Below are 25,784 nucleotides of genomic sequence, written 5' to 3' on the forward strand. Positions count from 1 at the left end.
AGGGGGGCATTGCCTTTGATACATTTTTAGCTTCTTTGTCCCCCCGATAAGGCTTACATATTAGTAATGTACATTCTAACTTGGTATTTTACAGCTCAAGGTTGCAGTGGAGTTACATATGCACACTAAAGACTGGGGGCTCCATTCCTTTCTAACATAAGTCTTTCTAAGAAAGCTCTTATCTTAGGGACTCTTAGTCTTAGAAGGACTCTTTCACTATTCTGGGAAGGCTTTTATCTTGCTATACTAGGAGAACCCTTTCTCTATCCTGGGAAGGCCCTCATTTTATTAGGTTGGAGGGGCTCCCTGCCTCAAGATGATCAAAGTTTGATTTCCTGAATCACACAGTGTATTGCCATACAAAGGAAATATTTTCTTAGGTTCACAATGCCTAAAGAGGGGTAGAAGAACATGAACAAATCATGGGGAAATCACTTGATAGACGAGTTACATCAGTCATATAGCAAGGTAATTCCAAATGTGTTCATCTACTTGCTCAATTAGGATGAAAGCAGGCTTTGGTGGAAAGTAAATTCTAATTAAAGGTTAAGGTGCAGTTTTCAAGAGACTTGACTTGGTCACCACTGCAGGGATCCATGAAGTTCCTATGCAAGAAAACGGTGTCAGTGGTGGTGGGTGAGGCCTCAAAGCCCCTATACTTGTCACAGCCTGAGTTCTGGCTGTTCAAAGAAACGGCCAACACAGGGTAGCCCTGCCATGGCCTAAACTCTCAATGTGCCTGTCAAACCCTTAAATGTATGTCTTTTTTTTAGAAGTCTTTTTTTTTTTTTTAAGTTGAAGTCTCACTCTGTCGCCCAGACTGGAGTGCAGTGGTACGCTCCCCACCACCGCAGCCTTGACCTGCTGGGCTCTGGCGATCCTTCCGCCTCAGCCTTCCAAGTAGCTGGAACTACAGGCGCGCGCTACCACGCCCGGCTAATTTTTGATTTATTGTAGAGATGAGGTCTCGCCAAGTTGCCCAGGCGGGTTCAGGCAAACCCACGGGCTCAGGCAATTCATTCACCTTGGCCTCCCAAAGTGCTGGGATTACAGGCTGAGTCACCGAGCCTGGCCTGATATAATACTTTTTATAATAAATGTATTTAAATTATATAACATGGGGTTTTATAGTTAGGCATGGATCCCAATTAAGGTGTCCTCTGTTACTGTAAAACCCTGGAGAATTTCTATAACCTCACAGACCCTCAGTATCTTCATTCATAATAAGGGGACAATATCTTTCTTACAAGACTGTGGAGAGACTTAAAGTAGACAATTTAAATATAAAACTAAATAAAAGTTGGCTTCTCTCTCCTTATATCTCCCTATTCTCTCTCCATTTCTGAATCCTTCTACCCAGAAGGTTCTAGACAGGTGGTCTGGACTTAAATAAGCAGCAGTCCTATAAAATCCCCTTCTACTATGGTCTCCTGATTGCTCAGAGTGAACTTTTACTTACCTTCTGTCAAAATCTGTTTCAAGAAAGACTGTTTGAAAAAACTCCAAGTCAATTTAGCCTCTGTCCAGTTAACAAAAGCCTAGAAGAGAAATAAAAACACAATAAATAAAAAATTGCAGGCCTTTCAAGTCCAAGAACACAATACTACATGAGAGGCAAACTCATTCTGGTCCCTAAGTCCCAGCTTGGAGAGTCCCCACTGAATTCTCATTCAAGCACACAGAAGGTATCTCACAAGCACAGGGAAAGAATTTACACCTCTAAACATGAAGGCAAGATCTGTAAGGGGCCTGCCCAAAATTCACACTCTGAGACCCCTAAAGAACTGCTGCTGTCCCCTCTGAGGCCACACAGTACACCTCACAGTACACTGACCACATCTAACACATATGGCCCACTGTCAGTTCTTTCCTTAAAAACTGTATACAATAAGCCAAGCTGCAGAATAAATTGTGCTCCATACATAGTACTTCATACTGTAAAGTTGTATTCAACCACTCAAGGCCCTCTTAGTATCCTTGGACTCTATTTTTCTACAAAGTATAGGAGATGTGTATTTCAAAAGAGATGTAGTCTTCCCAGGTCAGGCAAGTCACTCAGAATTGGTATGGCAGAGGAAAGGAAAAAATAAAATTTCTGATACGGCTTTTCTAAAACTCCCAGGGAGCACCAAGTTGCCCATTTCCTAAGGATAAGCAAGCACTTAAGTAGGACAGAATTCAACCTATAAGAGACAGGTGGCCTCAAAGCCAGAGAGCTGACCACAGAGTGAAGGTGTAAGGCAGCCAGGACTTAGTATCCTTGGACTCTATTTTTCTACCTCCAGTAGCTCTCTGGGGCCCTCTCTTCTACCTAGTAAGCACCCTACAATCCTCGAATGTTCAGTCGGTGTTAGTTTCTTCATTCTAGAGTAGTTGCATTTTGAAAAGTTGTGATTACCCAAAGTTATGACTTCTGAATGGTGGGATTTCAGGGGGCTCTTTGGGGAAGAGGGGGATGAATCACAAAGGCCAAGTCCACTCTACCACTCCAAAAGGTCAGCCTCAACTGTGGAAGTCAGCTCAAGGGCAGGTCTGGAACCCACCAGTCACATAGGCCACTGCTCTTGACCCAAAGCCCATCTGTGTAGAGCAACACTATTCAGTAGAAATGTAATGTTAAGGCTAAGTGTCATGGCTCATGCCTGCAATCCCAGCACTTTGGGAGGCAAAGGTGGGAGGATTGCTTGAAGCCAAGCGTTTGAGACCAGCTTAGGCAACATAGCAGGCAACATAGCGGGACTCTGTCTCTACAAAAAAATTAAAAATTGAGCCAGAAGTTTAAGGCCACAATGAGCCATGACTGAGCCACTATACTCCAGCCTGGGTGAACCTATCTCTAAAAAAAAAATAGAATCTTAAATTTTCCGGCAGCCAAAGTGAACAGGAAAAAGAAACGTGAAATTAGTTTTAATATATTTTATTTATATGTTTATATTACCATTATGTTTCTATTAAATATCATAATATATTTATATTATCATTTAAACATGTAGTCAAAGTAAAACTATTTTTTCATATTAAGGCTTTGAAATCCAATGTTTTGTTTTGTTTTTTTTGTATTTATAGCTCATGTCAATGCAGACTAGTCACATTCCAAAATGCTCCATAGTCACCTGTGTCTGGTGGCTACTATCTAGGACAGGGCAAATGTAGTGCACCTCTGAAAGCAAAGATCACTTCTAGACCAATCTCCTTACTCCTTGGTCTAAGCCTGAAACCTCTCAAACTGTGCTGCCTTCAGGGCATCACCGAGGGGAGCAGATACCAATGTAGCTCTAGCCCTGGAGCAACTCTTCCCCAATGAGAAGGAAACTGGGCCACAAGATGTTTAAACAGGTCATCTCTCCTTTCCCCAGAAGAAAGTGCACCAGACACCTTCACACCACTAGAGGGCACTGGGGACCATGTCATCTTCGGCCACCTACTACACAAGTCAGCTTCAGCACCTTCCCTCTAATGTTGCTCCTTGACCCGGTCAGGATATGGTGGACCTCTGAGGGGTCTATGAAACTGTACGTATGCTCATTTTGAAGTGAAAAGCTACAGCTTGTCCATGAGGCTCTCACGAAGCCTACTTGCTATAGGTTATGAACGGATTTGGGAAGATGATTGCGCTCCTTAAAGAGAAAGTTCTTTAGGAGAGTGAAATCCCGACAGTATATCTAATCTGAAAAGTTCTTGCTTGAGGATTCCTTTCTCCTAATGCCTTCAGCTAAGTGGCCTGCGGTTCAGAAGGAATGGCCACACTGCTTGCTAAAGTGTTCATTAAGGACAGAGGCAGGAAGTCCAATCTGGAGAGGGGTTCTTTTCAGAGTCCTGGGCTAAGTGGTAGGAGAGAGGATGCACGCTCTGTGAACTTTTTCTATTCAGAATGGATGCTCAACATGGGCTCACCATGTGGTGTGGTTTCAAGAGGCCTATTTCATAAGAGCTGGATTGGTACTGCTGGCTGGTCTAAATGGATGTGAATTTCTCCAGCATCCCCTAACAAGCCGTTCCACTGTCTCACTGTACTGATGGAAAAACTGAGGCTTGGGTAGGGAAAGGTGATAAACAGTAGCTCATGGGAAGGTCTGGGATCAGAACTCAGGAGCTCACTGTGTTTTCACCTGAGACACTCATTCACTTGCCAAACTCTTCTGACTCAGGATGATCTGATCAGTCACATTGCCACCGCACTGACAAGTCACTCACTGGGGAGTGTGAAGTCACGGTCCTGTCTCTTGCCCTCCGTTACCTCCACCAGTCCACACAGCACTTCCTCCTCTCCCTCTTGCCCCACCTACCCCAGTCATTTCAGGGCTATCGACTCTGCCAGCCTTGTCCATTCTCCCATTTCATCCATTCTCCCTCCCCTGTCCTCATCCTTTCTCACCTGTACAAATACTACAGCCTCCTAATAGGTTTTATTTTTTTCTTCCAGCTTTTTCTCTAGCCCATCCTTCTCTGTAGGTTTGAGTTTTGGAGTTAAGTTTGTAGACTGGGGCTCAAAGTGCAGCTTCTTGACTTATCAGTGCAAAGGCCATGGGTAAGATACTTAACCTTACTAAGCCTTGGTTTTCTCATCTGCAAAATAGGATAAGAAGTCTAATCTCATGGAGCTGGCATGAGAATTGAATGAGAGAAAATGAGACACTATAAATCTGTAACAGATGTCAAGCTCCTCAACACAGACAATTAGATTATGGCCCTGTCCAATAACCTTTCACCAGGCTCCACTGCCCCTGAAGTAAGCTCAAATTCCATGGCACTGAGGCTGCCACCACCTGGTTCCAGCCCTGCAGGTTGGGTTTACCTCCTTTAACAGCCTCCTTCCACCTTTTTTTCCTCTTCTTTCCCCAGCTGTCCATTCAACCCAAGTACCCTAGCCATCTCTGTGTTCCTAATTCCAACACAATAATGGGAACATAATAGGTCCGGAGCAAATGTTCTTCCTTCCTACAGTCTCAAATGCCCATTTCACCATACATACACGTTTCATCTCTGCCCACGCATGTGTCCAGGTCCAGCTCAAAAGCAGCTTCTTCCACAATGTCTTCCTGGATGCTCCCAGATGGAACTGGCTGTCCTTCCTCTGTGATTCTATTTTGTTAACACTAGACACACACACTGTCTTGTTACACAGTAGAATATACATCCTATCTTGCCATCACAATGCAAGTTCGGAGTGCAGGGACCTCACTCAAGACACCTGATGCAGTGCTTAAAATATACTAATGCTTAATACATGGTTGCTGTGTCCAATTCCTCAGCTTTCCTTAAATATTAGCATATCTCTCATACTAAATCCCTCAGAAATGTCAATGAATATAAAAGCCATTATGTAAGGTATTATTAACTTAGTATAAAGCTAAATACATATCTTTAAAGAAGATGGAATTTTATAAGAACAAGAAGGAAAATCTCACAATCAGGCCAAACTGATTTTGAATGCAATTGCTTGATCAGTTTCAAATAAAGGAATCTCCAGTGCAGGAAGTTTCTCTGGGGAGTCAAGTCAGGCATGTTGCCTGTGGCAAAGTCATACACTGCATTCAGATTTATCTCATTTCTTTCCTTTCTCTCTCTCTCTTTTTTCTGAGAGACAGTGTCTTACTCTGTCACCTAGGTTGGAATATAGTGGCTATTCACAGATGTCATCATAGCTCACTGTAGTCTCAAACTCCTGGCTTAAGCAATCCTCCCACCTAGCCTTCCAAGTAGTTGGGACTCTAAGCACATGCTACCATGCCTGGTTAATTTTTAAAAATGTTTTGTCTGTGGAGACAGGGTCTCCCTATGTTGCCCAGGCTGATCTTAAATTCCTGCAATCCTCCCGCCTCAGCCTCTTAAAGTGCTGAGATTATAGGTGTGAGCCACTGCATCTGGCCTCTTTTCTTTTTTTAAAATAATAAACCAGAATGATGAATTGTTCTACGTGGAACTTCCCAGTCTTTAATAAATAGCTATCATGGGTAATAAGCCAATTTCCTTTTGAAGACTATATAACATAGAGGTTAACCACATAGATCAAAGTTAGTCCACAGACAGAAGTTAGAGAGAAGTGGATCCAAAACTAGCTGTGTAATTTTTGGTAGTTACTTAAATACTCTGAACCTCAGTTTTCACATTTGTAAAATGGAGACAACAGTGTTTATCTCATATGGTTACTATAAGGATTAAATGAAAAAAATCCATGTAAAGAGCTTGGTGTAGCACCTGGCACAGAAAACATAGTCAATGGCAGTTATCATAAACGGCTCTTTGTCTGCGTTCAAATGCTTTCATGAAAATCCAGAATTCTTCAGAGGGGGTCTCACAGATCATGTACGCCAGCAATCTCACTCTAAAAATGAAGACCCTGAGGTCTAGGGAGAGTCCTGCAGGCTTCAGATCTATACATGGGGCCTCCCAAATCCATGGAAAACTCCTGAGGCCCAGGAATCAACTCTCTAAATATCTGTACCCTAGATAGCACCAAACATAGGGCTATGCTCTTACTGTTTGTCAGCAGAAATGGTACCACTGTGTATGACAGATAAACACAATCTTCTCATGATCAGGGCTTCTGTCCTGGCAGTATGGGCATGGGCGTTTTCAGGGTAGACTGTTAGATTAAACTACTGAGCTATTACACCAGTGCTACCAGTGTCTGCCTGGTTAGGTGCTCCCTGGAGCCAGCTCTGCTCTCAGAGCAGCAGTGTAGTACTGGTGATATCAGCTGTCACTTAGGGATACCCACTTGTGCCACAAAGTTAAGACCTTATATGCCCCATCTCATCAGGTTCTCAAACAGCCTCAGAAGGGAGGTACTATTATTACCCCCAATTGATAGATAAACTGAAGCTCAGAGTTCTGAGCCCACACAAGGTTTAATAAATACTTGATAGACTCTTTTTATTACCTTCTCTCTTTGTTTATATTAATGGTTCAAATGATCCTTTCCAAAATATCATTGGGGCACAGGGACTGGCCCAGTGTGAAAAGCTTCCAGGTTGGGTACAGGCAGGCACCAGTGAGCACTCAGTGGAGGAGGAACTTTTCTGCGCTCTCAGACCTGCACTGTGGGCAGACAGCTGAAGCCCTGGGCTTGAGAAGTGATCCCAAGTCCTAACTGCTTAAGCCTACAGGTGAGGCACAGTAGTATCCAAAACTATCCTGTGGATTTAGGCCAAAGGTAAGATCTAGTTGATCAGAATAGACAAATGAGAACATACCTGGCTTTGATACACAGTATCAAGTTTTTCTTGAGAAGTTGTATAACAGGATTCCATAAGTGCTAAGACTTAAGTCCCACATACTTTACTACTTTTCAAGTAATCACAAAAGAGGAATAAGGAGAGTCCAGTTGACGCCTTACCACCATATCTGGCAAGCAGGCAAGTATGGAAAGAAGGGAAGGCACCCAGCACAGAGCAGTCACAAGTGCCTGAGCAGAGGCAATGTGGCATATTATCACATATGCAACCCCAGTGCCATGGACATCAGCACTGACGCCACAGGAGCCAGAAAACAAAAGTCCAATGGACTGAGACTGAAGGAGCTGAGTAGAAAAGGTTATGCTTTACCCCACACACCAGCATCTAGAATCCTCAATGGTTTAGATGGGAAAGTGGGTCACCTGAAAGATGAGCCTGATGCCTAGCTAGAGAGATCCTGCAGGGTCGTCCTGCTTTCGCAGAACTCTGGACTGTCTGTGCTAAGGGGCAACTGAGGGAAAACTGAAAGACGCAGCAGAGTAAAGACAGTGAGGTACGGTGGTGAGAGTCTGTGCTCTGCTGGCGTTTCAGCCCCTCTAGGCTCTCATTCTGGCTCCAACCCTCACCTTGGGCAGATATTTATTTGATAAGCCTTAGGTTCTCAGCCCTAAGGTAGAAAGAATGACAGTGTCAGCCTCTCTGAGTTGTTGTAAGCATTAATAAGCCATGTGATTAAATAAATCATGTAAGCATTCAGTGTAGGGACTAGCACAGTAGTTCTCAGCTAGGACAATTTTGCCCCCCAGGGCCATCTGGCAGTGTCTGGAGACATTTTTGGGTGTTATGCTGTGGGGTGGTTGCTGCTGGCTCTAGTAGGTAGAGATCAGAGATGCTGCTAAACATCCTACCAAGCAGAGGGCAGTTTCTACAACAAAGAATTATATACCAAAACATCAACAGTACAAAGACTTAGAAACCCTGGCCTAGCACACAGCAAGTACTCAATAAATATAGCTATAAAATCATTTTTACTATTATAACAATAAAGCAGTTGCAGTTTTTTTCTCTCAAGGATAATCAGTATGTGTGATTAAAATATTAAGAGGCAAAATGTATGACTTACTCCACTTCTGGTGATCTTGGGTAATAGATCCATTACCCTGGAGACAGGAAGAGTGTGTTGCTTGGTTGCTTCTGGGGAACCCAGTAACTTTGTGAAATAAATAACATAACAGAGCACCAGAACTGCTGTATAGAAAAGCTGAAAAAAGAAAATAAGCTATGTTAACATGGACATAATTAAGATATGCCTATAACTCTGGCATCAAAGGCCAAGTTGTCCTTTGACTGTCCTTCTATTGAGCAACACCTCATACTCTGAAAATAGCACTATTTACTCAGACCTAGCTCCACTGCAGCATCTCTATGCAAAAGTTTCCCAAACACTTCACTTAACTGGGAAAACATAAGTTCCTCTGGGTAGGAAGAACACAGTTTCCACAACAGACTCTACTAGCTCAACAGCCACAGCACTGTCTAGTAAGTTCTCATAAGACTTGTATTTGGCCAATGGAACAGCTCTTGCACCTAGATAGCACACTGTGAAATCCACGTGTCCTGACTATGCTAGTATCCATGGACTTGGAAGTTATGTGAATTTCCATAAACCCCGGAAACCTGTGACATTATGACTATAAAGCAGAGCTGCTGGTCCTCTCCACCCAGTGCATGGGCAGGGCGAGAGCTACTACCGGATGAGGGTGGGAAGGGGAATCCACCTCTCCCTCCACCCATCCAGGACAAAAGAATGGCTTTAAGCCAGAAGTAGTCCACCGGTTTTGTTTGCAGGTTGAGGAGGAAAATCCAAGAGTTCCTTTTCACAAGTTCCCTTTGACCTCCTTTCCCTTCTGAGGACAAGAGCACACAATGGCTCAAGAAGGACTAGGACCTCCATGACCCTCTTGCAACCTAACAATACCAAGGCTCCTCTCACAGTAAAGTCCTAAGACAAGAAGAAAGAGGAGTTCAACAGGTGTAGACTCCAGCTCTCCATTCTCAACCATACCTGAGAATGGAACCTTCCATCCATCCTTTTTTCATGCTTCAGCCCTTAAAACACCAGCAACATTGCTGTGAGCCACACCACCTGATGTCAACATCGTCTATGACAAATACCCTTTCACATAAATCATTACTAAGAACCTTAATTTGTTTTTCTACACACTGATGAAAACTACAGGCTGGCCACAGTGGCTCACACCTGTAATCCCAGCACTTTGGGAGGGTGAGGTGAGAAGATTTCTTGAGTCCAGGAGTTCAAGACCAGTCTCAGCAACATAGCAAGGCCCCATCTTTACAAAAAAATTTACAACGAAAACTACAGACTGCTTTGCATTATAAGATGTTCTGCTCTTTAATTTTATTTTTAAAAATAACACTTGTACTCTAATTATATTTGTATTAGAAATAGAATACTAACTAGAATTAGAAAATGATGAGATGGAAATGTAGCCAAAATTGCCAAGACTGACAACATACCTGCTCTGACTTTATCCGTGTCCTCTGAATTATGTGAGATTTCAATCTAAGTTTAAAACAGGCTTAGCAGAGTTTCCTCCTATTCTGCAAACAACTGATTGAAAATCCAGGGGAAACAATGCACGTGTAATTTGATTCTCACCTTTACTGTTTTTTTTCTCCTCCATAAGACTGTCAGACCGTCAAAGACCAGTCTGATACAGGACTGCCCACTGTACATCGAAAAGAGGTTGATGATGTTTGACAACGAAGCCAAGTGTGTTGCCCTTATCAGGTCCCTGGGACACCAGTGGTATTGGTGTATGGGACAGGATGGACCTGGTAGCCAGAGGACGACAACATCAAGACTAGCCTTATAGTACTTCTATTTTTCCCCACGTGCACAGGTATTGCCAATGCAAACCACACAATAGCAGGAACAAGAAGAAAAAAACAGATGGAGAAACATAGATTATATAAAAAGTTAAAAGCCATGACTCCTACCTGGGCCAAAGAGAAAATGTACAGTCCCCAGTGAGGCAACCACAGCACAAGAAAAGCAGTCAGGACACTCTTCAGGATTACTGATAGGCTCTCAGCGATCACCTGCAAACACGTGGTAAAGTTGCACTTGGTAAATATTATCAAAAAGTAAAGATGAAAAGGAATGACAAACAGAAAATTCAGGGTGGTGTTTATCTTGGAGGTGGGTGGGGCACACAGCAAGATACAGTGTTGGTAATGCTTTACTCCTTAGGCAGGGCAGTAGGCTCATGGAGCTTCAGTATATTATGTTTGAGATTGACCTATAATGTGTAGTCTTTTTTTTTTTTTTTTTTTTTTTGAGTCGGAGTCTCACTCTGTTGCCCAAGCTGGAATACAGTGGCACACTCACAGCTACCACATCCCCGACCTACTGGGCTCAGGCGATACTTCCACCTCAATCTTTCAAGCAGCTAGAACTACAGGCACGTGCCAACATGTCCGGCTAATTTTTTGATTTATTGTAGAGATGAGGGCTTGTCAGTTTGCCCAGACTGTCTCGAACTCCTGGGCTCAGGCAACCCTCTCACCTCTGTCTCCCAAAGTGCTGGGATTACAGGTGTGAGCCATCACGCTCAGCTTATATGTAGTCTTTTGTATGTATCAAATAATGTATTTTAAATGATGAAGTTAATATCAGTATACAACTAGATAGAATCACTAGAAAACTGAGAAAACCTTTACAGTTCTCCTAAATTCTGACTTGAACTAAGAACTTCCTTGTTAGCAAACCTGTTTTTCGTTATAGTATAGCAGAGGTAAACTTTAGCCTAGACCATCTGACAAATTTAAGTGAATAAACTTAACTGCTTTGTTACCTTTTTCCAAATACTTTTTTAAATACAAGTTTGGAAAAATCATTGTCTCCTATAAAATTATTTTTTTAAAAATTCTTTCACTTATTCTTCACATTTTCCACTCCCAGCAGAAGGCACACTAACCTTGAGCCTGATGAACATATGTGCTTGTGCCAAGACCCAGAAAGGCTCTCCTAGAAGCTCCACCACTGCTGAGAAACCAAACAGCACCACTCCAGGTCCATAGTGGGGGACGACATTAGGATTGGGTACTTCAAGCAACTGTAACCAGACCCAGCCCAGGAACAAGGACCAAAAGATTCCCAGGGGGACACTGGAAGAGGGAATAAAAACATTTCACTAAATTTTAAATAAATATAAATATACATTAAAATAAATTCAAATATAAATTGAACAGAAAAATGTCATAATAAGAACAGTTACCACCTATTAAGGCACTAAGTACATGCCTGGTACCATGCCCTTTATCTCACTGACATCTCACAATGATCCTCCATCATTCTCTCCATATAAAAGATGAGGAGGTGGGAGGGGGTGAGGGATGAGAAATTACTTAATGGGTACAATGTGCATTACTTGGGTGACAGATACACTAAAATCCCAGGCTTTACCATTGTGCAATATATCAATAACAAAACTGCACTTGTACCCCTTACATTTATTAAAAAAAAAAAAAGATGAGTAAACTGAAGCTGACAAGCACTAGGTAATCTGGCCAAGGCCATAAACAGATAATCAAGAGCAGAAGCAGGAGCCAGTCCCGATCTAACTCCAAAGCCTGCACTCCTGTTCACTGAGTTATACATACTGACTCAATAAGCAAAGTTCCCAGAAAGAAAAGGTCTTTTGTGTGCTTACGTAGAATGACTGATAGACTGTGTACAGCTGGTTCGTGCACCCCAAATAACCAAGAGACCAATGCTCAGTATCCTTTCACATGGGTATCACAGAGCACTTAAATATGACTGAGTGGTTAGCAGTCATTTTTCTAATAAAATGAACACCTACCAGCCATTATGACAGTCATTTCTGTGAGGCAATAAGTAGTTATGCAAGGACAGCATTGGGAAACAACCTCAACCACCAGTACTCCCCCGCCCTCCCACAGGGATCTAGTTGAAGGAAAGCCATTACAATTTTTAGCTGATGTACTAGGTCTTCAAGAATGTTCTAAAAGATTCAGAACTGAAATCACATAACAAATTGAAGAAATATATAATGAAGCCTCTGAGAGGCTTTCAAAAATACTAAGTCTAAGTGGTTGTTAAAAGCTCAAAAGATTTGGTTGGGCTTAGTGGCTTATGCCTGTGATCCCAGCACTTTGGAAGGCCAAGGTAGGAGGATGGTTATAGCCAGGAGTTTTGAGACCAGTCAACATAGTGAGGCTCTATTTCTACAAAAAATTTAAAAATTAGCTGGGTGTGGTGGCATGCACCTATAGTCCCAGTTACTTGGGAGGCTGAGGTGGGAGGACTACTTGAGGCCAGGAGGTTGATGCTGCAACGAGCCATGATCATGTCACTGCACCCCAGTCTGGTGACAGAGTGAGATCCTGTCTGGGGTAAAAAAACAAAAAGATACTATAGGGCAAACACTGTGCACAGGCCAAGTAGGGCCCAGAGTGGTGATTAGAAACAGCATAAACAACCTCCAAAGAGGATGGAACTAGAGCTAGAAAGCTGGCCCAGAAAGCCAAATCCAAAACCTCTTCCTTGTGCCTGGACATCCAGAGAGGAAAGGAACCAAGAAGCTCCTTCAACATAAACACTGTTTCCTTCCTGCCACATGCCTAGTCCCAAGAAACCCACCACAAAACCCAATCTGGAGACATTTCAGCTTTAGGCAGGCGTTGCTGTTTCATTTACAATACTCACTACACTTGCCTTCCTGAAAGCACAACTCACGTTAGCCACAAGAGATTGAGTGTCTGGTTCCAGTCTCTTTGGACGCCCCCACTGAGACATGCTCTGCGGAAGGCCTCTCTGGCCAGGAAAATGGTGGTTGAGTAAAGTAGTGTTAGCCTGAAAAAGAAAAGCAGGAATCAGCAAGGTCTCCAGTTTTTTCATAAAGAGAACTTCTGGGATTTTTCCAGCAACAGGAAGGAGATAAGGTCTTGTCAAAAACCACTGGTAGTAATGCCAAGGACAGTGAGCTCTTATAGGATTCCCCTGAATAAGTTTGAACCATGAGAACAACAGAGTCAAGAACCAAACAAGAGATTCCTGAGTGTGTGTGCCTATAGTTACATGTGGGATAGAAGCTGCTGCAGTGGCCCCCAAAGCCTCCAACCTTTGTAGCTAGAAGCAGAGGTGTGGCCCTGACCACAAGGAAGAGAAAAAGACAAGACTATAATCCCACACAGCAAAGGGACCTCGTGGTCACACTGAGACTAGTAACTTGACAGATCCTGTGAGAAAAACTAAGGCTCTACTGAATGGAGGTTCTGGCCAAAAGAATTTCAAGACAGACAATAAGGCTGACAACCTTACAGAGGCTGCTGCCAAGATGGACTGCAAGATGGGCAAGGCTTGCCTGGGTACACTCTCAGGTGGGCAGTACCTAGGTGAACCCTCCTTCATCTCTTTGGATGTAGGTGAGATTTCCCTTCCTCAACAGGCAGCAGTCTGGATGAAGTCAGAGAGGGGATGGCCTAGGGGTAAGGTCTCTGAGGTTGTCTTAAGGATTAGCCTGCTATCCAATGCCTCTGTCGAACACTGCAAATGAGGAGACAGAACAAAACCTTAAGTAGGAGTGCAGGTCAGACAAGGGTTGTCTAAAGTACAGACCTACTAATCTCAGGAAGGCTGCATGGAGAGAAAAATCCGAATCCCTAATAGGATTCGGCCCACTTCCTTCCTGCCTTTTTTTTTTTTTAAACGATTATTGCCATTTTATAACTTCCATTTTAAAACAGTATTTCTCCAAGTATGGTCTTTGCTTCAAAATCACCTGAGGAGCTTGTAAAATGCAGATTCCTGGGCCCTTCCTCAGCCCTACTAGTGCAAAGCTCCCCACAGGCTTCCTCTGCTCATCGAAGTTTGAGAACTGCCACTAAGCTCTGAGATCAGAGCCAAGAGCATATGTTTGGTAAGTATTAGATATGAAATGCTGTCTAGTACATACTGTCTTGCTTATCAGGACATGAAGACACACCTGAGAAGCTGAGCTATTCTGAGCACGCTCGTCATTTCTTATACATTGTGTAATTTGTGAACACAAAATATGTGTGGGTGTCCTTGAACAGAAAAAGGTAAGTAGAAGAAACAACCTAAGTCTAAACGACAAGCCAACTTTCCAACACCTTCCAAGGAATGCACGACAAGGACTCCAGCTCTCATCCCAGTCACTATATCCCAATTACAAAATCACCAAGGAGGGGAGAAAGGGGCTTCTCCAGTCCTGCAATTATGAAGCACATCCTCACGAACTGCAGAAGTTCTGCCTCCTTTGCTGTCAGAAGGACAAAAACAGGATTATGCCCAAGAGGGGGTTTGCAATGAATTACTCCCACTCTCCTCCTGGGTTCTAAGAGCAGGAAAACCGGAACAGCTGGCAGTGAGATGTGTGTTTGGAGACTGCTAATGGAAAGCACTTCGTGAATCCATTAAAAGCAACATCAACTGCTCATCCCCCACCACTGCACACTTCTCAGTCCTCTGCTAAAACACTCTGCTCCTGGTAAAGGGCCAAGTTTCTAAAACCCGAGGGGGACACACAAGTACAGAGTATGAAGAAAACCTGGCTAGGGATGTGAACTGTGGACAATGTCAGGGTGTGATCCCTCATACCTTACATTCACTACACCAATGATTTCCTTTGATAGGAAGCGAAGAATAAACGCATTCAAGACAAAGGTGATCAATCGAAATAACACCTATAAAAAAAGAAAAATAATAAGAAATTTCGTTAGAAGTGTTTACTTTGCTGAAATGAGAACAATCTGGCTGCTCTTCCTAAGCTGATGTCATGACATACAACAGCTTTGCCATGGAGACTTTCCCCTAAGACACTCAACCTGTCTGCATTTCTTCTGAAATTCCATTCCTTGGGATCTCTCGGCATTCCTATGCAGTGGTCAAAGAAACCCTGAAGGCACTTGGATGTCTCCCTAATTTACTGATGAGAGAAGAGGGAGGTTGGAAAGATTCACTGCATTTCTTTGTTTTGTTTTGTTGTGTTTTTGAGTTGGAGTCTCACTCTGTCGCCCAGACTAGAGTGCAGTGGCACGCTTTTGGCTACCGCAGCCTCGACTGCTGGGCTCTGGAGATCTTTCTGCCTCAGCCTTCTAAGTACCTGGAACTACAGGTGTGTGCTACCACGCTTGGCTAATTTTTTTTATTTATCGTAGAGATGAGGTCTTACTAAGTTGCCCGGGGCGGGGGTGGGGGGGTCTCAAACCTGCGGGCTCGGGCAATCCACTTACCTCAGTCTCCCAAACTGCTGGCATTACAGGCTGAGCCACCAAGCCTGGCTGAATTTCTTAAGGTTCAAAGTCAAGCACTCCAGGAAGAATTCTAGTTAGTGGTTCACTTTGCCTAGCTCCCTGGCTGAAACCTTCCAGCCTGTTTAGAAATAGCACATGCTTGGCAAGTAGAAGACTTCAGGGTACAGCAGATTCAACAGAAACCATGGGGTCTAATTTCTCTTCCTTGGAATCTAGAGATTTTAAGAATGACATTTCTCTTTGGACTTTTGTTTTCTCAATTAGAAAACAGAAAACATATTTCTTTATTAAATACTTGCCCCTTTCCAGAGAGAAGCTGAAATACCTTTTAAACAACAACTGCAATAATAAGATGATATAAAATAGGCCTGGTATGGTGGCTCATGGCTATAATCCTAGTGCTTTGGAAGCCAAGGAGGGAAGACTGCTTGAGACCAGGAGTTCAAGACCAGTCTGGGCAACATAGTAAGACCCTATATCTACAAAAATTAGTTATAAAAAATTAGCCAGGCGTGGTGGTACATGCTTGTAGTCCTAGCTACTCTGAAAGCTGAGGTGGGAGGGACTGCAGGAGTCCAGGAATTCAAAGTTACAATGAGCTATGATTGCACCACTGCACTCCAGCCTGTGTGACAAAGCAATACACTGTCTCAAAAAAAAAAAAAAAAACTTTCACATCTGTAATCATTGCCCCTTAAAAACAACCAAGCACAGTGGCTCAAGCCTGTAATCCCAGCACTTTGGGGGGCCGAGGCAAGAGGATTGTCTGAGCCCAGGAGGTCGAGACCAGCCTGGGCAACTTGGTGAGACCTCATCTCTGCAATAAATCAAGAAAATTAGCTGGGCATGGTAGCACGTGCCTGTAGTTCCAGTTACTTGGAAGGCTGAGAGGCAGAAGGATCGCCAGAGCCCAGCAGGTTGACACTGGGGTGGCCATGAGCATGCCACTGCACTCCAGCCTGGGCAACAGAGACTCTGACTCAAAAAAAACAAAACAAAACAGGTTAATGCTGTGCAAGAAGCAAGTAAAACTCAGTGAAGTAATTTGCCCAATGTCATATAGCAAGCAAATGACCCAGCTTAACCATACAGGTATGCCACCTAACTCCTAGTTCAATGTGTTTTCTGCTACAACTTGTTTTCTTTTTATGAAGCCAAGTTGGGTAGTAAGGTATTATCAAAAGTTGAAAAACCAACATTGTGGATAAAGCACTGAACGCAAACAGGTATTCATGTTATGAAACAGAAAGAATAAAAAAACCTAGGTTAATCTTGGTGGCTCAGCCTGTAATTTAGGGTGAAGAATGCCTAAGGTTTATCAAGCACATATCATATGCAAGGCACACATCTACATGTTTTACGTAGATTATCTCTTTTCATTCCTACATTGACTATTTAAAAAATCCTTTAGTCGGTGTGATGGTGTACTCCTGTAGCCCTAGCTACTCAAAAAGCTAAGGCAGGAGGATCACTTGAGCCCAGGAGTTTGAGGTTGCAGTCAGCTATGTTTGTGTCATTGTACTCTCACTGGGGTGACAGTGAGAACCTGTCTCTAAATAAATAAATAAAACCAAAAAAATCCTTATTATCCTAATAAAAACAGCTAACATTTATTAAGTACTTGTGATGTGCCTGGCACTTAACAGGCATGATTTCATCTAATCTTCCTAACTATTGTTCTCATTTAAGATGAGGAAACTGATGCTCAAAGAAGTCAAGCAATTATTCCAAGGGAGAGCATCTAGCAAGAGACAAGCCTCAAACTCGAGCCCCAGTTGGCTTGGCTCTTTTTCCTAACCTCTAAGTGCCGCTCTAAGATAAAGAGGGTAGATTCAAGCAGTAGGATTGACTGGCTCAAGAGTAACACAAAGATAAACTGAATTGAACCACTTGACATAAAATGGCCAGCTTCTAAGACTGAAAAATCTTTAGACACCATTTAGACTGACTGGCATGTATCATATCGGAAGATGACAAAAATCAGGGCCAAGAAGGGGAAATGACCTATCCAAAGTTACACAAACAGAAGGAAGATACAGTCAACGTTTATTAAGTGTATACTAAGAGCCAGGTACAGTGTTAAGTGCATTTATTTGAATAGTCCCAATGAATCCTTGCAGCAGTCTTATAAACTAGATACTACATATTATAATCCCCATGTTACCAATAAGGAGCTTAGGATCCTCGGTCTCGCAGCAAGTACATGATTCCAATCCAGGCCTGCCTCAGCCCAGATCCTTGTTCTTAGCTATGCTATATGGTCTCTCTGAAGTCAGTGAGAGTCAGAGTTAGAGGAAGGTGTTTGAGGGTCAGGGTAGGGCATGAAAGAAATGAACCCCTTGCCTTAAAAATAAGATTGTCGAACACGAAACACCAATTTCCTCTCCCGGGCACCTGATCTAACCCTCTCCTACTGCCACACGGGAAATATAACGCTCAGAATGAAGTGGCTTGTTTGCAGTCACCCAGTTAAGACTCCGCATGCAGGCTCCCAACTCCGGGTTCAGGCGCCCCTCACTGCCGCTACCGTCTCGGGTCGACTCCCTTTCCCATAGCTGGGTCTGCGTCAGGACTAGTTCAGCTCCGGAGCAGGTTCTCAAGGGCCCCGGCGCCGACTCCCTCCTCCCCCACCGTGAAATCCTGGTTGCAGTACAAGGTGAGGCCTGCCGGGCGGAGAGTACCTGCAGGAGGAGACCGGAGGAGGCCAGCCGGGCCGCCTGGCCCAGCACCTCCTGGCTGCCCATGGCCTCGGCGCCCAGGTTCAGCCACCGGGAAGTGCTGCAGCTGTCTGACTCAGTCGCCAGGCGATGGCGTCACGGAGCGATTCGTTCGCTGATTGGTGGTCTTGAGACAGCGGGGCGGGGCACAAGATGTTCCAGCCCTTTAAGAGGGCCTGGCTTCGGTGGCTGTGTTGCTGTGTCACTGCCTGTTTTCCCTGTTTTGCTGGGTTGTGTGATGTCTATCTATACCTTTCTGTCCCAAGTAAGCGAAATACTGTGGCCAGTACTAAAAGATGCGCCAAAGCCTTTTTTCTGACGCTTTTAACCTCAAACCAAGAAACACGAAATTCCCTGGCCTCATCTGCCATAAGGGGAACAAACTTCTCACTGGCCTAGTTAATAAGACTTTTGCCATTGTCCTTTGCCTACAAATCTTAGCCACAGACCCTTGGGCTTAGACTAGACTGAAATTGTCCCCATTTTAGAGAGAACGAACTGAAGCCCAGAAGTTAAATAACAGCACTTTCACAGGTATAGTTTTGTGAAAAACCTTCTTAAGGTCTGAGAATTGGGCCTTGTTGTCAGAGATGAATAAAGTGAGCCTTGGAGATGTCAAGTAACTTGTTCAAATTTACACAACTTGCTCCCAGGCAGAATGGATCCCAGGCTCCTGATCCTAAACTTGCCACTCTTGCCTGCATGCTAGGAATTGTGAGGGCAAAGTGGAAAAATCTAAAGCACCCAACATACAAAATCAGCTGTTGTTCTGTTGGTGTTCTTATCATCTACTTTACAATCTGTAAGAAGTCCAAACTTTTCTCAATCTCATTCAGGCCTTTCATGATTTGGCCCCGACCTAACCTCTCAGCACCTTTCACATCATCACTGCTCTTTCCTAGGACATTCTAGGCCCTGACCAATGGAACCCTTACCAGTCCTCAAACAGGCCTTATTTCATTGGCTTTAACTCCTGCCACTCTCTTTGTTCAAAATGTCTCCCCTGACACTATCCCTTGCCATCCCAGGACCCATTGTCCTGAAGTTCCTAACTACTCACATGTAGCACTTGCTGTGGACTGAATGTTTGTGTACTCTCAAAATTAGTATGTGGAAACCTAATTCCCAATGTTGAGAACTAAATCTCACCTTCCCCCCCCCCTTATTCAAGTTCCTAACTAAAAGACCTAAGGAGTCATGCCTGATAAGGATTCATTAGAAGGGATTTTATTACCCTATTACCCTGTACACTGAAGTTTGTTTTCCAATCTGACTGTGGCATGACATCACACAACAAATAAAGAAGGAAGTCAGAAAGTCTTTTATAACCCTGCAAAGCTGTCTCTTGGGACTCCTGGACTCTGGGCACCTTGTCCTCTATTGATTTCCAAAATTCCTTAGATAGGAACTACAAATTGCCAGTCAGGAAATTCTTAAATCCACCTATAACTTGTAAGCTTCTGCTTGGAAATGTCTCTCCTTCTTAGGTTGAACCAATAAAACTCATAGGTATTGATTTACGGCTTCTGCCTTCCTAAATTATATATAACCAAGCTACCGTTCAACTACGGCAGACACACTTTCTCAGGACCTCCTGGGGATGTAGGCCACAGGTCTAGGTTCTCAAGTTGGTTCAGAATAAACCATCTTAAAATATTTTAGAGTTTGACATCTTGTCAACAATGTGATGGTATTAGGAGGTGGGGCCTTTGGGAGGTGATTAGGTCATGAGGGTGGAGCCCTCATAACAGGATTAGTGCTCTTATAAAAAGTGTCAAGAGAAAGGTAACTTCTTGCCACGTGAGAATACAGCAAGAAGGTAGCCATCTGCAAACCAGGAAGAGGGCACTCAACAAAAATCTGATTGACTGTCACCTTGATCTTGGACTTTTAGCTTCCGTAACTGTGAAAAACAAATTTCTGTTGTCTAAGCTATGCATTCTAAGGTATTTTGTTACGTAAGGCAGTAACTCCAAAACACTTTATAGCTCTTAGTACTGGACTGCATTACAGTGAAGAGGTTAGAATATTTGTCTTTATCAAATTAGTCCATGAGCTCCAACAGGGTAAAAATGCAGCCTGTTTTTGCATTCTGCAGGAGTGGTGGAAAACATTCCTAGGGCTCCCATAAATATCTCCTGACACATTACTGCTGCTACTGCTGCTGGAAGCAGACTGTGAAACCCATCTTTCTGAGTGAGATAAGCTCTTAGTGTTGGAGGATCAGAATGTAAGGTTTTGACTGTCAGAGAGACCTGGCCTTGAATCTTCATTCTGCCACTCACTAACTGGGTGATCTCAGTATGCTCAATTATTAAATAGGGATATTGTCTGTCCTGTGGGGGTAATCATAAGGATTATGTCAGACATGTTTGGCCCTTGAGAAACTTAAACTCCAGTGGAAAGAAGACTGAACAAAAAAACCTCAATAAGCAAATAATAAAATTTCACATAGACATAAATGCTATAAAAGAATGAAACCAGATAAGGTCATAGAGGCTCTTAGAGGATAGAGAAGGGTGCTGTCCTGGAAGGAGTGAGCCAGGCATCCACGTGGGGAGGAGTGTACTTGAAGAACAGAAAAAGCACTGGAGGGTCAAAGTATTTGGTGTAATGGCTGAGACGCTCAAGGCCTTGACCCAAACAGCCTGCCCACCCCTATGGAATGTGGGCTAGCAGTTGAAATGGACTCCCATTCCCTTTGTCCCCAACCAAGTAGCCTCCTCCTCCATATCTCATCCCTGGAGCAGAACCAGCCAAGAACTCTTCACATTCACACTTTCCTAAACCCGGGCATCCGTGTAGGCTGGTTTGGGAGGGACAAGGGGGTCATTTTCCTGGGGACAAAGAAACCAAAGGGGAAATGATCCAAGTTAAGTTTAAAGGGCAAAACTTGGGGCCCAAGATATGGACTCTGTGGGGCTTCTGGGTGAGGAGTCAGGGGCCTTTAGCTCTTGTTCTGGAAGTTAAAACTTGGCAAGAAGGGACTGAGCAGCTACTGTGTGCCCAGAGACATGTTTATGGGAGGGGGAGAAGAAACTGTGAGGAAAGTCCACATTGCTGACCACAGACTCCATGTTAGGCACACTCATCTGAGCACTGTACATGCATGTGTTAACTCCTTCATCCTCTCAATTACCTATGAGGGAGGTACTGCAGATGAGGAAACTGAGTCACAGGGATGTTAAATAACTCACCCAAGGCCAATGAGCTAAGGAGTGATCAGGGCGGTATTTACACCCAGGTCCTTTCTGACTCCAAATGCTTGAACAGTAATGTTCTTGCCCTCAAAAATGCTTCTAGCTCTAAAGGAGGCCTGAGAGTCCCTATATCTAAGCCACAGAAGTCTTATGTGACACTGAGAGGGTGGTGTCTGGCAGGGCTACAGTGGGGCCTGGAGGCCTCCCTTCCTCCTCAGTAAGCCTCTCCAAAGGCCTTGACTCTATTAGAGGTATTGGCTTGCACACTCCAATGGGCCTGGTACCCTCTGTGGTCTAGCTCGGGACTGGCAAGCAGCGGCCTGCTGGCTATTGTCTGTTTTACATGGCCTATAGCTAATAATAGTGTCCACAAATAGAGTTTTATTGGAACATAGCCACACTCACCTTTTAGTTTACACATTGTTAATAGCTACTTTCTTGCTACAACAGCTGAATAGGCCAATCCACAAAGCTGAAAATATTTACTATCCGGCCCTTCACAGAAAAAGTTTGCCAATTCCTGGTGATCACCACTGAGGCTGAGCACCTGTCACATGGTAAAAATGTCAATATTGATTGAATGCATTCCTGAATGCACTGGAATTCGTCCATTGTAATGAATGAATAATGAAGGACTAGGAAAGGAAGAAAGACAAGTAAATAGGGCTCTTTCCCCGGAGCCACCTCGTTGGGGGAGCAAGTGACTCTTTGAGAATACCAGACTGTAGGTGGTGGCATTGAAAGAGCTCTTTCCCTGGGTTTCCTCCCTGCCTCCTGCCTCTGTGCTAGGTGGCCTGCCTGCCAGGGAAAGCTGACCCAAGCTACCGATTTTATTACAAAGCTAGAGGGGAGCGTTAGGGCCAGTGCCAAGTCGATTAGGCTCCTTGGGCAGAAGGCAGAGAGGGACTGCCAGCAGGTGGGAGGAAGGGTAACCGCTACAGCCAGCTGGGGGCCATGGATCCCAGTTGAGGGAGGCAGGAGAGCTGAGAGTCTGGCACGGTCCCACACACCAGCCACTAGGTGGCAGGTTGTCCAGTATGAGGACCCTGCCCTGCCCTGTCAAGGGTTTCTGCTGCCCAGAGGACCTCTGTCAGGGCTCCTCCAAGATGTAGGACCTCAATGCTCTGTCCACACTCAGAAGTCCCAGCGTGTGAGAACGTGACTGTGATACTAATAGTCCACATTTGCCCTCATAGGCACTGTGCCGGGCTCTTGACTTTCACAATCTCATTTAACTCCCAGAGCAGTCCCACAAGGAAGGCACATTACTATCCCCATTTTATAGACAAGAAAACTGAGGCTCAGCAAAGTTAAGGGACTTCCTTAAGGACTAGTGAATGGCAGTTACCAAATGAGCAGTGTGGTTCTCAGTCCCTTAAACAGATGTAAACCAGAATGTTTATGTTAATGCTGATTTCTGGGCTCCACCTCAGCAGTTCTGGAGTAGGCCCAGGAATCAATATTAACTGCCACTCTAAGAGCTTCTGATATGATGGACTAGGTACCAAGAAACCCTGCTTGCAGGTGGAACTTTAGGCACATTGGCAAAGTGCCTCCTTTGGTGAGCTGGAAGAGTCTGTCTGCCTTAAGCAAGCAAAACAAGATCTGAGATTTGCCCCTGCCCCCAGGCTTGTCCAGTCCTCAAGGGGTCTTGCTCTCGGGGTTGGGCCCAGGGCCAGTGGTAGTGCCTATTGTGAGGACCTTGGAGGATTTTGATGCCAGGAAGGGTACATAGGGCAGCTGCTGAGTCCCAGGGTCTGCCTATGGGTTGGATGGAGCAGCCACAGGCCCCTGGCTTGGCCTGCTCTTCTGGTCATTGATTTGTGCAGATGGAAGAGAGTAACCTGGGATACCCACACATAGCACATTTCAAATAATTCAGTCTCTCACTCCAGAGCCAGTGCTCTGTTCTGGGGACAGTGAGGGGACACACAAGTGAATAAGCCCTCTCAGAGGTTCTCTCTTCTTGGGGAAGACACAAGAATGATGCCAGGTTGGCTGAGGTGGCACAAACTGGCAAGGGGAACTCAGGGGTAGGGGGACAGCTTGTTCTGCCCATGAAATCAAGGAAGCTTTTCCTTTCCTGGAGGGGCTGTTTGTGAGGTGAACCATGAAGGGTGAGAGGGCTTGGTTAAACAGAGGGACAAGTCAGGCAGAGAGAACAGTAGCTATGAAGACTCAGAGAAGGGAAATTGCCAAGCCTGTGGGAGGACCCAGGAGTCAGGTCAGTGGCTACCCTGGAGTGCAAAGGTTCCTCCTCCTATCAGTCTGTGGCCAGTGTGAGGCTGGTGGTCCTACGAACAGAAAGTTCATGGGTGTGAACATGTATATGTGAATGAACGCACATTCAGGAGCACACATTCGCGCAGGTGGGGAAAAAGTGAGTGTGCATTTGCATGTGCATGTCAGTCTGCTTGCTAGTCTGCTTTCAGATAGATACAGTCTGTGTGTGGGTGTATGTGGATGTGCACAAGAGTGGATGAGCTTGTGAGTTTATATGTGAGTGTGAATGTGAAAACGTGAGTGCAGGAGCATGTGCAGTGCATGCAGTGTGTGGGGGTGTGGAGGTGTGCATGTTTGCAAGTGTACCAACATATGTGCTGATCTGGGTTCAGCTTTCAGGCTGTCTCATTCTGGGGCCATGGGCCTTTTAATTGTAACCAGGGTTGATATTGTTCTCAAATTTTTATTTTTTTAGAGACAAGGTTTCACTCTGTTGCCCAGGCCGGAGTGCAATGGTTCAGTCATAGCTCACAGCAGCCTCGAAATCCAAGGCTCAACCAATCTTCTCATGTCAGCCTCCTAAGTAGCTGTGCCACCATGCTGGTTAATTTTTTATTCTTTGTGGAGATGGGATTGTGCTCTGTTGCAAGGCTGGTCTTGAATTCTTAGCCTCAAGGGATCCTCCCACCTCAGCCTCCCTAAATGCGTAGATTACAGGTATGAGCAACCACTCCCAGCTGATATTGTAGAGTCTTTACGGTGAGTCAGGTCCCCATATGCATGCATCACCACAATGAACCCTCCTGTCAATCTTATGAGTTGGGCTTATAATAATACATGATAATCTTTTGAGTTATTATCTCCATTTTACAGATGAAGAAACTGAGATAAAGAAAAGTGAAGTGACTTGTTCAGGGTTACTCAGGCAGAAGGCAGCAGAACTGGGATTGAGCTCAGAGGCTCTCCTTATCATTTCTTGTAAGCTGCTTCTCAGCAATTCAGAAATTTCCTGGTGAGGAAGTGGCCCTGGCACACTCAGGACTGACCTGGACCTGGCACAGACACCCAGGGCTTCTCGCGTGCTGGGTGGGAAGGGACTGTCCCTGGTGCCTGGTTCTTGGGACCCAGGCCTAAACACATAGAAAGGTCGCACAGAGGTGAAATCAGGCAGTCATTATTTATCTGAACACCCTATGAATTTGGGCCAGAGCCAGCTGAGGCCCCCAGTCTGAGCATGTGTTATATTTCCTGCCCCTTAAAATAGCAGCCTAGTGTGGAGAGTTGCCCTACACTGTCCTGGTACAGTTTCTCAAAAGCTACTCGTAAACACCTGCTCCTGAAGATGACCAGGCTCCCAGCCTGGGAATAAGCGTAGAGCTGGGAACCAGGGCATCCCTCTCTGGGCCCTGACAGCCTATCAACTGCAGTAGCACCATTAACTTGCATTCCTGTCTTTATTCTTGCAATGAGGATGTGGGTTGCCACATTAAAAACAAAACAAAACAAAACAAAACCAAAAAAACCTACTGGGCCACATAGAACCATTTCCCCTACCATTTGGAGATGGACTGATGTAAGCTCAAACGACTCTTGGGTAAGTTACTTCACCTCTCTGAGCTTCCGTTTCCTTATCTGTAAAAAATAGGGATGACACTAGTACTTGCCACATGGGTTGTGGTGAGAGTTGAATGAGATAATACATGTGGAGGTGTCCACACTGTCAGACACATGGGATGAGTGTGCTCAATAAACCAGAGCTGGTGGCATCATTTTTATCATACTGCCCCCACAGGGCTGACATCACTTCTCCCTGTGTCCTTGGAAAAGCATCTAATATTTCTGGACCTCCATCTCCACCGCCATAGAGATTGTTGTGACGGCCTTTTCTCCCTCCCTTCCTCCCTCTCTTTCTCCCTCCCTCCCTCTCTCCCTCTTTCTTTGTTTCTCTCTTTCTCTCTTTCTTTTTTTGAGACAGGGTCTTACTCTGTGCAGTGGTATACTCATGGCTCATGGCAACCTCTTGATCTCCTGGGCTCAAGTGATCCTTTTGCCTTAGCCTCCCAAGTGGCTGGGACTGCAGGTGTGCACCAGCATGCCTGGCTAAGTTTTTTACTTTTTGTAGAGACAAGGTCTCACTATGTTGT

General features: G+C 44.5%; 1 protein-coding gene across 1 annotated transcript in view; it reads right to left on the reverse strand.

Moving 5' to 3' along the window:
- Nucleotides 1-18,279, reverse strand: part of RFT1 (RFT1 homolog) — a 36,038-nt gene extending 17,759 nt beyond the window's left edge. Inside the window, exons 1-7 of the mRNA XM_008065658.2 lie at nucleotides 18,182-18,279; nucleotides 14,845-14,930; nucleotides 12,961-13,077; nucleotides 11,180-11,369; nucleotides 10,200-10,301; nucleotides 8,302-8,439; nucleotides 1,460-1,538 (exon numbers count right to left, since the gene is read on the reverse strand). Coding sequence (XP_008063849.1) covers nucleotides 1,460-1,538; nucleotides 8,302-8,439; nucleotides 10,200-10,301; nucleotides 11,180-11,369; nucleotides 12,961-13,077; nucleotides 14,845-14,930; nucleotides 18,182-18,244 — 775 coding nt within the window. The 5' untranslated portion in view covers nucleotides 18,245-18,279. The remainder of the gene's footprint in view (nucleotides 1-1,459; nucleotides 1,539-8,301; nucleotides 8,440-10,199; nucleotides 10,302-11,179; nucleotides 11,370-12,960; nucleotides 13,078-14,844; nucleotides 14,931-18,181) is intronic.
- Nucleotides 18,280-25,784: the final 7,505 nt, after the last annotated feature.

Source organism: Carlito syrichta, unplaced genomic scaffold (genome assembly GCF_000164805.1).
Source record: "Carlito syrichta isolate Samal-C Ts95f unplaced genomic scaffold, Tarsius_syrichta-2.0.1 Scaffold308718, whole genome shotgun sequence".
Lineage (NCBI taxonomy): Eukaryota > Metazoa > Chordata > Mammalia > Primates > Tarsiidae > Carlito > Carlito syrichta.